The following is a 15,642-nucleotide window of genomic DNA, read 5'->3' as shown; positions in this document are numbered from 1 at the left end:
TTCAGTGTTAAGATGATCGTGGCAGAAATGCTATAGATATTTTAATCATGATCATGTGAAATCTCCTCGGTGTAGATTTCATTGCTTTTAAGTTTCTTTATCTGCTTACATCTATTACATTGTGATCTAGTGAAATGGCTTTATATAATTACCATAAAATCCAACACCTGTTAGTTACCAGCTGAAATAGTTTAACTCTGTCTACAACAGTTAGATCTATCTGAGGCTTTTATGCCCTTTTTTAATGCGGAACCACCAAGTTTACAGTTGTTTTCTTTGGCAAAAATGGCATGTACTTTTGAAAGTCTGCTGCCAAGCTCACTGTGAAATTCCTTAGATAATTTTCATAGCATTTCCCATTCAAAAACTTGCAATCTAGAGTGATGACTGATGTGATTTCTCCAGGACAGACCATAAACACACAATGTAATTTTTACATTTTAAAGGCTTAGTAATCCTCTGGAGTGTAATTTTACCAGGGAGAATAAGGGCTGTCTGAACACACTGCTGCTACTGTGGGTGGAGTATCTATCATGGATGTGTAGAATTAATGGCAATTTATTGCCTGCTGATGAGGTGACACCTTTCAGCAGTCCATGCTGTGTAGTCCTGGAGTTGTCCAAGGTGTCTGTGGTTGATTTTGTACCTTGGTGGTGTCTGGGGGGTCTCTTTCTGAATGGGTTAGGGCTGCTTTAGTTGATCATTGTATGCCTGCCTTAAATTGAAGGATGACAGTACCTGTAGACGATTGTTCTGTATGTAAATTGTTCATCCAGTGTCGACATGTGATGTGACCCTGGTATACAAAATAACTCAAAGCAGATGTAATCCAGCCGTGCTATTTCTTGCCCTTTGCATGGCTGCCTGTTCCCACATAGCAATAGCGTCCAGTTTTTCATCTCAAAATCATTTTGTGTTGAGTAGCAGTTACTATTCAGAGAACATGCCTGTAACTAATTCTGCTAATATATTTTGCATTAGATAAAGATAGTCATCCATCACCACAACGGCAACAGAAAAACTGTCATTTACTTGTTTTAAGAAGCATTGGTGTGAATTTGGTTTAACTGAATTGTGTTGTCATTCAGTGGTGCTGTCTTAGTCAGCTTAGTAATTTACCACAGCTGATGTTTTTGTAAAAAAAAAAAAAGTTGTTGCAAGATGGATTTTTCTTCAAACTCATTCCTTTGAACAAATAAACAATTAACTTTAAGTAAAACATTCAGCTATGTTGATAGTAATTCCCATAAAACCTATCTTTTTCTGTTAAAAGCCAAGGTTTGTATCTTCCCTTGAAAATATAAATTATCTGGCCAACTGAAATACTTTGAGGACTTAAGTGAGATGTCAAATGTTCCTGTCCAAGCAGCAACATCTCATACCATTCAAAAATTTGTATTTAACTTTTTATTTTGCTAAAAAAATTGCACGTTAGTGGTGATTTTATCACATTGAAAATGATACTACTTGCATAGATGTGTAGGATAGCAAGACAGAGCTGCATAATTCTAGGGGACTGTATGTAAGTGGGTTTTTTTGTTTGTTTGTTTTGTTTTGTTTTGTTTTTTGATTGTTTGTTTGTTTGTTTTAAATGATCTTGAGACACGTTAGCTGTTTTTGTTGTATGTTTGAATCTCTGTGAAGGAATTGCTTACTCTAAACTAACTGCGCTGCAAGTCACCTGGCAGAAGTGAAGGAAATGATGTTCCATGTTGGAGGAGCTGATGCGTCAGGCAGCAGATTTAGGAGGTAGGGATGGATACATGGAGCAGCGAATCTGTCTGAATCTGCTTAGGAAGTCAGAGAATTTGTATCACAGCCTTGGAGCAATACAAGAGAATGTTTAAAATAGGCTAATACATACCCTGTCACCAGGAGAGCTGTCTTTTCTAGCTGAAATTGACAGGCAGCTCTTCTGGTACCTGAGCACTCTTGAGGGAATATATACCTGCGGATAGTGGATACCAGGAATGGCAGAAACTGAACCAATGGCATTGCCATTCCTTACTCTTATCCGGAGATTACATGTGAGTCTGACCTGTATGCTTTTAATGATTCATATTATCAGCTACAAAAGTGTTGTGTTTTAAAGCATGACAAGAAATGAGTAAATATAAGCTATGATAATTTTAATTTCTTTCATTGTATCCATATCTTTTGTTGCCCAATAATACAGTTTATTTAATACATTGTTGTTTTATTCTATGGATGAAAAGGATGTGGTTTTGAGATGATGCCTATTGTATAGCACCTTCCCTAAGGAGAACAAAATATGAGCGGGCCTGAATATCAACCTAAAAAGATGGTCTGAATAGTCTGAAGCACAGCAGTTCACAGGTTGGAGGCAGGAGACTGCAAAAGGGAAATAGCCACTCGTAGTGTTCTTGTTAACCTAAATTTGCTTTGGCAGAGGACTGTGAGGAATAGATAAAATTTTGCAAGGTAGATGTTACAGTTTTAGCCAAAGAAAACAGCTTGTAGGTGTGATGATTCAACTTGATTTATTTGTGCCATATACTGTCTTTTTGATCCTTTGAACATTGTGAAACTCCAGATTGATTGATAAGGGTTATAATACATGGAAAGAGATCTTAATTTAGCCAGTATTTTTAATACTATAATAACTTCAGTTACCTGTATCAATTACAACTATATTACAACACATTATAATGCTTTGAGTCAAATGTAGTTTAAAAATAAACAGTTATTTCTTTTAGAGATTTTATTTGTTTTTATCCTGTGGTATTAACTTATTACTTCTTATGTAGCAACTGCAAAATTCTACTAACAGAGCACAATGTCAGAAATCTAAGTCTGCAAAGTAAACTTAGTGTTGAGGAGTTTTAAATGAGCATTATTTTTTTTGTATTAATTGGTGGAAATACATTTGTAGGCAAGGATACAGCACACAGATGTCAGCTGTTAATGGTAAAAGACCAGTAAAAATACGTCAATCTGTTCTGTGTTCTCAGAGAATCAGCACTGCACAGTACGATGTGTTTCTAATATGCATAAACTTTTGTGAAAGCCATTACACAACTGCATAATAATATTAGCATAGAGTGAGTGCTTAGGAACCATACTGACAGATGCTTCAAAAATATCTATAGAGAAAAATGTTCTTGTGTCATACTGTTGGCAACCACAGCATTGGCATCTGAAAATTATTGTTCATTCTATGATATTACTAGATGGCTAAAAAATACGAAGCTCTGAAAATGGTTTGCAGGGCTTTAATTTGTTCTAGCACTTGAGATTTTTTAATTACAAAGCTTTTTGTATTTTTCTGTACAGCTTTTTCCTGAAACTGGAGGGTACAGAAACGAAAGCTGTGATTTTAATGTAATTACTTAAATCCCAGGAATCATGTTTGAGCAAACACTAAATGTAACAAACCTCCCTGTAAAAACTGTCAAGGCCAACGCTGCTGTCATGGAAGAGCTGCATTGGTACTCTGTGTGAAATTTTGAGAATAACTGTTGTTTTTTTTTCCGGAATATTGGTTCAGGAGCCAGTGGTCTATAATAGCAAAGATGGTGTGAAAGGACTCTGCTGCAGCAGTTTAGAAGAAAAGCTTTTTTTTTTTTTCTTTTTTTTTCCCTCAGATATTGAGGTCTGTTTTTACTTGATGTGTATGGTTTTCATGGATTTCTGCACACTGAATATTTAGAGTAGGGTTGTGCTGGGAGCACTCCACATAGTTTGAGCTACATAAGAAGAGAGAGGAACTACGGTGAATTTGCGAAGTCTGTGAGTACCTGCTGAGAAGACCCGCTCTTTAATGGTATGGAAATGTACCGTAGTGCAGAATAACATCCATAAAAGAAGTTTTACAAGTAGTCAGACGGTTCTCCAGCTGTTTCTTTGTTAAAAGGAACACATTGATTTCTAATACCAGGACCTTAAATCTGGGAGAATTTAGATGAACAGCCTTCTTATGGCACCAAAGGTGACAACAAACTGTCCTTTCACTCTCCCAGAGTGCAGAACTGAGGCTGCATCAACATCTGCCCTTCTCAGCACTGGTATGTAAAATAAGGCATAGCAGAGAAAACAGGGCAACAGAAGAGAGTTGGGAAGCTTTGACTTCCCATACAGCAGCTGTCAGGGCAGTCCAGAACATCTACCACCTATCTTCTCTTTTTCTATTAGTCCAATTGTAGAACAGAACATGTGGACAGTTGATTGAAAACTATCTCATTGGCTTTAATGCCTAGTCTGAATTTTCTAGCTTTTATCTAGTTCTGAGTTAGACTTTTTTTTTTTTCTTCTCTAAAACCCATTTCTCGCTTTTGTGCCCAGCTTGCTTCTGAGAGCTTTGTGAGTAGAGTGTGTGGAAGTTTTTAAACGAAAACTAAAAGAGTTGTAAAGGCAAACTCCCAGAAAATCAATACCTCAATATTGCATGTTGGCTTAGTTTGGCCTTTCCACATCTACAAGAGTACATAAGCACAGTCATCATTCTCTCTCCACAAGGCTTTTGTACCACTGAGTTTACAACATACAGAAAATTAATTGAAATAGTAATTTACTTAGCATATCTTCATCTTCCCATTTTTTCTTTTGTTTGGATGTTGTTTCTTTAATGCATAATTCAGACTTTTCACACCATACAGAGCTGTTAACTTCTCCTTGTTGTGCTGCTCACACTATATTAAAGCTTCAGAAATACTTATGTCCTTTCACACACTTCTAGGGAAATGTGGTCCAGATTTTAGTTCCAATTTTGAGATGGCAAAGACTTTATGTAAGCCTGTCTTTGACACCAGTGCCTTCACCTTTAGAACAGTGTTCTCATTCTTCTTGGTACAGGGTCAATTTAATTAATAAACAAACTACCAATTGTTAAAAAAAAAATTGTTTGAAACAAGACCGTAAATAATTATGACAGCTAATTGTATCAATAACCTAAGTCACATTTTCTGCCAAATGACTGTTTTAACTGGTAAAAAAATCCTCAAGAAAGTACACATCTGTTTGCATTTGTATTTGTTGTAATTAATAAAAAGTAATCCAGAAACTATACATCCACATGCATTTGCATTTAGGCACATATATTTTTTAAGTGAATAATATGCTAATATCAAAACAGGTTCAGCTGTTATGTAAGCTGTATGTTAGTTTTTGTTGTGAGAGAGAACTTTTTTTTGTTGTGAGAGATAACCGTTTTAGTTCCCCACACCTCTCAAAAATAAATGATATGGCATTTCCTGTTAAAATTTTGCATCTTCTTAGTTTTAAACTACTTTTCTCAATATTTTGTTATTTCTTTAACATTGTAGTTAGGAATATTTTTTTTTCCACTTCTGTAAGAAAGGGATCATTTAATTTAATTTTATTTTTTTGCTCAGTACTTCTGTTCATGCCCCGTCTCTGTGAGCTTGCAGTCTGTAAGCTAACTTTCCCCAGTGGTTAAAAAGGAGCAGTTTTACCCTGCCTTGTAGGTTAATTGCTAATGCAGCTGCTGGAGCCACGATGTGGTGGCACAGAATTTGGCAGGGCGCAGGCTGCTCAGTTCTGATTTTGAGCATTGAGGACGTGGAAGTGGTGTCTTCCCGTGGCAGAGGCAGACATGGTCTCTTGGTGGTTGAGGTGGGGTTGTTCTCTGTGTTCGTTGAGCTACAGATGGGTTGGATTTCTCTCCTGAAAGCCAAAGTGGTGGTTGATGACAGGGCACTTCAGAGCAGAAGTTTTAAGTACAGGACTCCTGTTAGAAGAAGGCTTGTCCTATGGCACACGTTCCTTCCTCCTGAGAAGCTAGCTTCTGGCAAAGTGGAAGTAGAAAAATACCCAACTATAAGTGGTTTTAAGTGGGTAGACTTTTCAGTACAGCACAGGGAAACCTCAGTCTTTAGACTGTTGTGCCTAAAACCAGGAAATATGCAGGCTAGCTGATAGGAAGTGGGATACTACTGCAGCACTTTAATTTTATTTCAGGAAATAATACACTAGGTTCCTTTAATGGTGGTTCAGGGGAAGGTATGAAAAGCCCTCGTCACCCACATGCAGATGTTTTCTGTTTTTCAGTGTAAGGAGCTTTAAATGATGGGGTTTATTTTTTCATTTTGCTACATGACTCCAACCAACCGTGAAGTATTATGCAAACAGCTCTCTTTTATGCCATGTCATAAACGGGTGAGATTACCTGAATTTTGTTTCTAGCTTGAGAATAAATTGTTGTACTACTTAAAGAAAACAAAGAAGAGAGAGCTTGTAATGGACAGAAGGCAAGTGAGCTGATCAAAACAGTACCTTTTCAGGCAAAACCAGAGCTGGGGAGAAGTCCCTTTTCTTGGTGAACAGTTTCAAAACACAGAATCCCTCAGAGAGGAGTAATAAAGCAGCCAGCGTCTCCTGTGCATCAGTGCAAGAGCAGTAAAACGAAATAGACTGAGCACAATAAATTATATCGGGTCATTGCACTAATGAACAGTTTGGGCCCAAATCTCATTAGTTTGTCTGCAGGAAGAGAAAACTAGTAAAACAGGAAAAGGACATATGAGAGAAGGTCTTTGCTGGTCCTGTCTTAGGCTTCTATTGTTGAAGGGCACCCTTTTAGCTAATTTCAGACCCATTAAAAAAATCTACTTGGTGATTAGTAACCAGTGGATAAGAGTAGAAAGCCCAAGTGAATAAAGCCATAAATATCTAAGTCCTTGGGATAACAGCCTGTAAAGCTGTCAAAAAGCATTGCTTAAGTGACAAAAGATAGCCTCTGGTAACAAGGAGCTGTAGTGCTATAGGCACTAATCCATATTCATATATGGAAGGCATATTTTAGTTCCTTCTAAAAGTCAAGTCGTTTCTGTTAATAATGTTTGTTCTTATGTTAAAAGCAGATGTTTGCTCCGTCCTTCGAGTGTGTTTGCACTTCAGGTTTCTCAGAGCAGAAAAAAATGTTTCATTTTCTGCAGTTAACACTTCAAACATTTATGCAAATCTGTATTTCTTGGAATAAATGTTCAGGTAGGGCAGTTTAAGGAAGTAATGGTTCCAAGTGGCATTAAAACCCCCTTTTAAACAAGTAGGGATGACCATTTGTGTTTCATTGGGAGTTTCTTTGGCCTCTTATAGTGCAGTTCCCTCCAATATGCATTCATAACCATCCCTGCTTGTGATCCTTTTTCTTAAGTTAATACTGGGAGAAAGTTTTGAAATGGAGGAATTTCACTGATATTTGCATGCCTTATGCTATGAACAAGATCAGTCCTTTCCCCTTTTTTCTTGTTTTGTTTTTTTAAAATGGCTCAAAAGGAAAATGAAGTTTTACTAGTAAATATCTCTGCAGCTATATGTTTTATTTATTTTTACAGTTTTAGCACTTCTTCAAGTTATTTTAAGTTGAATATGATAGCATAGTGTTTGGATTTTTTTTAAAGGAATGGATTTTGCATAATCTACTGTTGGTATGGACATTAATAAAGGAAAAAATATGTTTAATGGAAATCTGCAGAAACCAGTTGTCAGCTAGTAATTTTGCTGCAGAAAGCAGAAAGTGAGAGATAAGCCAGATGTGTAGGGTAACCTACAGCTGGAAGACTGAAATTAGTTTCCAGAATGGTAATGTCTTTAAAGTTTGCATTGATTTTTGTTCTTTAGCAGTACAGTCTGTATCATGTCATCAGATTTATTTTACAGCTAAAATCAGAAAATCAGTCAGTTAAAAAAGATGGTTTTGCAGAAAATTCAGAACATTTTTTTAGAGAACTGCTTTGCTTTTTTGAAGTAGTGCCAGGCAATGCTGCCATATCTTCAAAAAAGTTCCCATCCTGTGAACCATGTTAGAATTGCACTTGTTAGTCAGAAAGGGATTTTATTGTTCGTTGGGTTGGGTTTCCCTGCAGAAGGTTGGTTCACATGTATCCAGTTTGTATATACCCATACAGTCATGTCCAGAATTTATATTTTGACTGTGTTTGTGAGAACTGTGTTCATTCCAGGAGAGCAGATGTCAGTGGTGTTTTTCTCAAACATTCTGTTGCCCAGATAGGCATCTTTCAGTGTGAGAAAAGGCGGTGAAAGGCCGTAAATCTGCCTGCTCATTATGAAAAGCAACAATAGATTGTTTTATGGAGAAAAGGCAACTGTTGGGCTTACTTACCGATGTGCATGAAAACTCTTAAGTTTTACAATGAATGGATATTACTGCTGTGATTTTTGACAAGGATTTTAGTTCCAGATTAATCTCAAGAGTTACTATACGGGCAAGGAGAGTCAGAGAACTTCCATTAGCCTGGTTAACATGTCACAGTAATGAAGTCATATGAAGTTTAAAGATTAAGCAGGTTTTATTTTCAGTAGTAGATTTTTAGGTCATTGCTACGTAACTTACATTTTCACCAGTCTTTCCATGTGGACGCTTCCTGTTTTGTGTTCTATGTTGGCATTCCCTATATCCACGTACGAGATTTGTTCTTGTCTCATATACACAGCTGTGTGTGCAAGTGCATACCAACAACCCCACACTGAAAGCCACCAACCTTAAGATAACACAAGGAAGTCTGTAGAGGCACGCAATCTGGCAGCAGGAGGCGAGAATTCTCAGTGCAATGCTCATAAGCCATAGGCAGTGTGGGAAAATCTATATAGAATTGAGTCTAGATGAAGTAATAGGCCTTTCTAAGAAATGTTACAGAATTTTAGAGAGAAATATGTACTTTTTAAACAGCATTAGAAAACAGTGCATTATAACTGCTTGATAAATAGTGTAAACTCTGTTTTGGATAGAAAACCAGCCTTGGGATAGAAAACTAAATCTGTGGGTTCAGAATAATTTCCCTGTGTAAAATAATGGAGTCTTTCTGGTTTAGTCCATAGGACCTCACTATGTAAGGAAAATATTGTGATATTAAGAAATTAAGAAGTTACAGCAAAGAAAAATTATTCTAAACACTCATCTTAAAACTTATTTTCTAGGGATGGGGAAAGAAAACTGCTTAGAGTTTTCTGGCATTTAGCTTGATCTTCTCATGTCTTTTCTCTCTATATTTCACTAAATCATTTTTAATTTGGAAAATGTTGCAACCACAGTATGGCAAGGACAGAGTAGCCTTAGGTCCATTCTCTTATAAAGTTATTTAGGCTTACATGTTGAATAGCCTTTCAAACATGGTATCTTCTCGTTGAGAAACTGACTTTAGTAAAGCATGTACATGATATAGTGTACATGTATGTTGAGTGCATAGCAATTTGAATGTTTGCCTTGCTGGCACTTGGAGATCTGAGAGTATTTTCTGTTCAGTAGTTTTCTTCACAGCATGCCTTAAACAGTAGCCGAAAGAGTTGTAGGCAAAAAAAAAATAAAAAATGTTTCTTACAATGTTATTTATTTTCTTTTTTTTTTTCTTTTGAGTCTGAACAGCCCAGTCCTGCGAGTTCCAGCTCCAGTTCCAGCTCCAGTTTTACACCATCTCAAAACAGCAGACAACAAGGTACCCAGGAAGGAAAAGAAATTGAAAGAAATGTGTGAAATGAAGGGGCCAATACAAACAACTGATGGCATCTCGTTATCACATTTCTGCTGACTTTACAGCCTGTTCACTGTTTTGCTTTAGAGACTTTTGCTCAGGTGTTTGCAGATATGACTGTAATGGCAGTATAAAAGGGGAGATGATGTGTGTCTATCTGAGAAAACTGCATGAAGGCTATTTGTCCTAAAGCACCAGATGACATGCCAGTCAATTAACATGCTAAACTCCAAAGAGCTTCTGTTCTTGAGGCTGTCCTTTTGCAGGTTTGGGTCATATGGCACCTATGTGCCATCTGGAGCCCTGCTCAGGCTGGCATTGCTTCCAATGCGAAGTGCATAAATGTGTGTATGAGGATTCCTCCACCCCCCAAGGGATCATGATCTTCCTGTGCTATGGGGAAGTTTTCAGCGCATGCCGGCTTCCCTTTGGAAACATAGGAGGGGAAGAAAATGGTTAGATTTTAAGTTGACATTAAGTTTACATTTTGGTTTTCTGGCCAATAATTATGGTTTATTCAGAACTCAATCAAGAAATGCAATTTTCTTCCCAGGGAGCTTGCCAAAGCAGGTTTTCTATAAATCAGTTGAGATTCATTCTACACAATCTATTAAACTACTTAGTTCCTGCTTGGCAATTTTCCCTGGGTTGTAAGGTTTTACAACTGATACATTCTTAATCAGCTTTTGTTTTGTTCTTTAGATCCGGAAGCATTAAAAAAGTAGCTTTTGACTAATTAATATTGCATCTGTTTTATCCTTTTTTATTCCTCAATGGTAGACTTGCTTTTAAGGTTACGAAAATACATTAGTTACCTCAGGCAGACAGTTTTTACAAAGGTCTATGTATTATACATGCCTGTCCCGCTGCCTTTCTGGAGGTGACTGGTACTGATTTTATAGCATGTTCTGGAAGCATTACTACAGGTGAAAGAAAGCAAGAGTTGAAGTGAACTGTGGTTGATGGCTGATTTCAGGCATTTGATTTCTAACTAAAGTTAAACAAAAACCTATCTTGTTGAAACCACATCTCTGCGCTTATGAAAACCTCATTAGTGGTGTGAGCTGTCATTACAAGCCAACAGATTTGGATAGCTGTTCCTGTATTCCTGTTATGTTACCTTCTTTATGTTGGGCAAAAACATGTTGATGTGGTGTTTTCTTCTGAACAAACTGGATCCATCTATTTCTTCTGGGTCATATATAAGACAAACCACAGACTGTCTTTCAGTTCTTTACCTTCTCAAGCACAAGTGGGAGATTTTCCTTCTGGTGTGAAAAATGTTGAAGTGGTATATACCTCTCCTCTTGTCAAGTAAATAGTGATTCTTGCTCCTTTCTGGGACTTTTTGTTAACTAACAGCATCTGCTGTGCCCAGGTTGTGCATTTGTATGTAATAAGGGATGAAGCATTGGCAATACTGTGGTATATTTGCATTGTATATGTTGTGTTCTGGTCAGAACCCATGCTTTATTTCCTAACTAGATGTTTCCTGCAAGGGCAGTTGCTCTTTTTCCTTTGTCTTCAGGATCAAGCGCTCACTCAAGTGTCAGAACCACCACAAGATGAACTTTCTTCACCTCTTTTCAGATAAACATTGGGCTAACTGAAGTTTTCTCAAGTTCTTTCACCCTCAGGGCTTACTCTGAGTTTTCTGTGTTTCCTTGCCAAGAACATTTTCTCTTGGGCAACTCCTAGTTTTCAGTTTCTCCTGAGCCACTCTGACCCTTTAGGGGAGGACAACTTCTTTAACCTTTAAAAAAACATTGTCATGAAATTTTAAATTAAGTATTAGCAAAGAGCAGAGTACTAACAGTAACATGACTACCAAAAAGGCCTAAAAATTAATGCATTGCGGATTGTTAAGAAGGTCCACTGAAGAAGTCAGCCAGCTTAGTTACAAAACACCTGTTCAGAGTTGCAGACATGGTCTCCCATTCCGTGAAAGCATGTCTGAATGTCAGATTATTGAAGGCTTGTAGGGCTGTCAGCCATGGATGCATGTCAGGAGTCCACGTTCATTTTTCTCCAAGAAGGAAGTATCAGCCTGTTGCGAGCTTGAGATACGGCTGTCTGATTGTACCTGAAGATAGCAACGGAGAAGATAAAATGTCCCTTTGCTGTACTTGGAAAAAGGATGTAGGCAAGGATAACAAGTTATCTTAAACTTGGAAGAGCAGCCTATGTAGAGAGCATGAGGAGAGTGTGCTGTTTTTCATTTTTCTTCTATTTAAAAATAAAATCAAGGATTGAATGACTTGCAACCTACTGCCAGCATAGCTACCATTTTCCATATTTTTGAGTTATGTGCTGATCTTTTATGCAAGATCAGTTATTCATGTCACACTAAATTTCGTTACAAAATTAGTTTGGGGTTGATTTTACCTTCCTTGTCATTGTCCTTTTCTTCGGCTTTTTCATTAAGAGCATGATCATGCTTTCCTTTCATCTATCTTTTTATCTGGTCTTTTCTGTAATTTTTTTCCTGCCTGTACTTTGTGGTGAGGAGACAAATGCATTCTTGTGAGCTGGCTTTGGTCTATGAAGTTGAGCAGAATGTCTCTGCTCTCAGTGCAGACAGAGAAAGACTACTGTTTTCAGTAGGACTGCTAAAGTTGTTAGTATCTTTGCCTAGTAAGGAAACTAGCCTTTCTGGTGTAAAGCTAGACTGTGGAAATACCCACGTATTTATCTCTTTATCTCTCTTAAAATGTGGATTTCTTTTTCATATATCTGTAATTTAATTCTCTTTTCTAACCTTTTACCTCAATTTATTTAGTCCCCTATTTGTTGTTTCTCATTGGCTTGTCTCCCGGGTCAAGAGCAAAGCCTATCAGAAAGAATATTTTGCAAAATGGGCAGATTCTTCCTTCATCCCTGTGCCGATGCTCCTACGAGTGCCCTCTCTCCTCCGTATCAAAGGAAATATGGTCGCTACTCCTATGAAAATCCAAGGAGGGAGCCCTTTCCTGAGAGGAAAGAGTTTGAATGGTTAGATAGTCAGACAGACTCCAACTTAGCATTTGACAATGGCTGAGCATGGTCTGCCTGGTACTAAAGCAGAAGCAGAAAAGGAAACACAAATCAGCTGCTTCTGCAGATCAGCAGTGGTTGTGCAGACAAGAAGTCTGCATAACTCGCCTTTCCTTGTGGCCTGTGCAAGTGTCTGGCCCACCAGAAGTTTGCTGAGTGGCACCATCTTGGCCTGTTGCCACCCAACCTCAAGGGGTGCAAATAGATAAAAGAAACCACAGATCTGAACCTTCCCACCCTGCCCAACTTAGGAAATTTCTTGGGCAGCTTTAGCAATAAATCATTCTCAACAGTGGCTTTGAAGTCACTTGCGCAAAACAGGTCAAAATGCCTGTGACCAGGGCCTTGCCAGGTCTGGGGTAATCCATGGGGCTGCTCTTCCTGTCATGGGAACACCCTCCCTGTTAGGGGTATGGGCAGGCAGAGGTCTATCTTCTCTTTTGGCTGTGACCAAGGAGGCTGTAGCGAGGTGGGGGTTGGTCTGTTCTCCCACGTGCCTGGTGACAGGACGACAGGGAATGGGCTTAAGTTGTGCCAGGGGAGTTTTAGGTTGGATGTTACAAAGAACTTCTTTACCGAAAGGGTTGTTAGGCACTGGAACAGGCTGCCCAGGGAAGTGGTTGAGTCACCATCCCTGGAGGTCTTGGAAAGACATTTAGATGTAGAGCTTAGGGATATGGTTTAGTGGGGACTGTTAGTGTTAGGTCAGAGGTTGGACTCGATGATCTTGAGGTCTCTTCCAACCTAGAAATTCTGTGATTCTGTGACTCTTTCCCATTAGCAAATACAAAGTTCTCGCTTTGGAGAGCACTGAGGCCTACTTCATTAACAGTGGTCCTTGGTGGTTCTTGTGCTGAGGGAATTACAGAAACCTGATAGTAACTGCAGATCTTGCAGCCATCGCTGTTGCTTTTGCTAGCAGTTTTGTATCTCAGATGTGCTGTACTTCAGAATTTAATGCCCTATGGCATCAACTTTGCTTCCTTTGCTCTTCTAAGCTGCTTTTGCCCATTGTTCTTTCAAGCAATGGCAGTTTTCCCAGATATGTTAAACATGTTATTTTTTCTGTAACTGTCTTTTACAGCGAAATTAATTGAGTAAAGTCAAACTAAAATCCTAAACTGAATTTCTTATAGTTTTATGAGCAAGTCAAGCTCCGTGTTTTATATTAATTGTGGAAAAGCGGGTGATATTGTGTGGAATTGATGCATTGTTTACATACAAACATTGGCAAAGTGCTTACTTGACCTGAAATTGACCTTGAAACACAGGGAACAGCTAAATCTAAATGTATCAAAAATGGGAAGACAAAGACTGCCTTGACCAGTACAAGTAACAGTTAGAATGATTTATTAGATGCTGCTTCTCAATACATGAATTAACAAACAAATGTACTATTACCAGTAGGTCCCTGTAGATCTGTACTGGTGTATAATACCCTTTGAGGAAGCAAGAAAAGCTAAAGCCCAGCAAAGTGAAGGAATCTTGCTTCTGATAATAACACAGTAATACTACATTTCTTCTGAATTAGAACATGCACAGAGAATGCTAGTCATGACAGTATTTTACTTCAGCTATGTTCCAGGGGGCCAAACCTGCAAATGCTTGAACACAAGTCACTTCACTGTCCTGAGTAAGTCTATTGAAGCTTACTGCGTTGCTCATGTAAAGACATGATTAATTAATAAGTGCCAGCAGCATAAGCCCCTAATGTGTTACTTCATTTGTTTAATATTTGACACGCCCCTCCCAACACCATGCTGGGAGGGTAGCTTTCCGTAATCTGCAAAGTTGTATGTTTTGCCTTGAACACTGCAAAGTGAACTTCATTTGCGTATTTTATTGTTTCTGTTGTTTCAGGCCCACTGAGGTCTATAATGAAAGATCTGCATTCAGATGATAATGAAGATGAATCAGATGAAGCAGATGAGAATGACAATGATTCTGAATTGGAACGACCTGTAAATACACGAGGAGGAAGCAGGAGTCGCAGGTGAGTGTCTAGTGATTGAAGATAGCCTGGTGGCCAAAAAAAATTTGCTTGTTAACAATGGGGTGAGTTCTAATGTTCTTAAAGAGTAATGAGTAGCAAATGGACAGATAATTCAGACTTATTTTTAAAAGATGTGCATAAAAAAGTGTTTCTCCTAAGAACTATCAGATTTAGCCATTCCCAATATAAACTACTTCTATTCTGAACCACATGGTTATGATGAGCCACATTCATCTGACTTTCCTTGATTTCATGCCATTGTGACTTCAGGGAGCAGTCATAAATACTCACTGGCATAAAAGAGATAAAATTAAGTCCTTTAATTGCCGGATGAGCTATTCCGTACATGGCATCTCATTTTCAAGACCTCTCTGCTTATGAGCTTTAGTTTAGGTTGTTAAATAGGATCATAATCAACAAAGTGGAATTCCAAGCTATTTTTGCACTGCATATAGTAAACAAGAAGTAAAAGTGCAGACAGAAGGTAAAGCAAGTATCAGTCACTACTTTTTAAAAACGGTTCTGCTTCCTAGCTGCATCCTCAAGAGGGCATTCCAAAATTCAACTATTCTTCAGGCAGCTTGAAGCTCTATCTGCATCTTATTGAAGGTTATGGAAAACCTGAAGCACAGACTCCCTCAAACCTTTTTATAGTGAGTTATTTATCTGATCTGAAAGGTTTTGCTTGTTCTACAGTTTGTTAGTGTGTAGCACTGAGTGCCTCTATCAGCAACTGCTTAAATGAGAAGGTGATAGGAAAGTATAAGTGAACATCAGCTGTTTCCCTGGTGCACTTTTGCAGCTGAAATCATGGAGAAAAAGAGCAGGAAGACCAGCAATTTGAGAATTTGTTCATGTCAGTAATTGTGTAAAGGATTCTTAAGATCAACTTGTTTTAAATTTAGAAGTTTTGTTCTAGTTTTTAACAAGGCTAATATTTCTCTCTAATATATCCTCAATTACTTGTTGTTGTTGTTTTGTTTGTTTATTTGTTTGTTTTCTTCCTGTGAGTAAATATTCCCTGTTGATCCTAAGTAAATGAAGGGGGAGACTGACTAGAATATGAGCTTTTTCACGTGGCCTTTCTTGTGATACTAAGTTTTTAAATTTTAGCCAGGAAAAAAAGTGTTATTTATGACAAGAAACAAA

The 15,642-nt window shown here is 38.0% G+C and overlaps 1 protein-coding gene across 7 annotated transcripts in view; it reads left to right on the top strand.

The window, feature by feature from the left end:
- The window catches only part of MLLT3 (MLLT3 super elongation complex subunit), a 147,406-nt gene that overhangs the window by 113,392 nt on the left and 18,372 nt on the right, over positions 1–15,642 (top strand). For all 7 annotated transcript variants that reach the window (XM_068666930.1, XM_068666928.1, XM_068666927.1 and 4 more), the window contains 2 exons: positions 9,353–9,431; positions 14,361–14,493. In XM_068666930.1, the coding sequence (XP_068523031.1) occupies positions 9,353–9,431; positions 14,361–14,493 (212 nt within the window). The remainder of the gene's footprint in view (positions 1–9,352; positions 9,432–14,360; positions 14,494–15,642) is intronic.

Source organism: Anas acuta, chromosome Z (assembly GCF_963932015.1).
Source record: "Anas acuta chromosome Z, bAnaAcu1.1, whole genome shotgun sequence".
In the NCBI taxonomy this organism is placed as follows: Eukaryota; Metazoa; Chordata; class Aves; order Anseriformes; family Anatidae; genus Anas; species Anas acuta.
The sequence above is the reverse complement of the archived record's forward strand: the minus strand, read 5'-3'. Positions and strand labels throughout refer to the sequence as shown.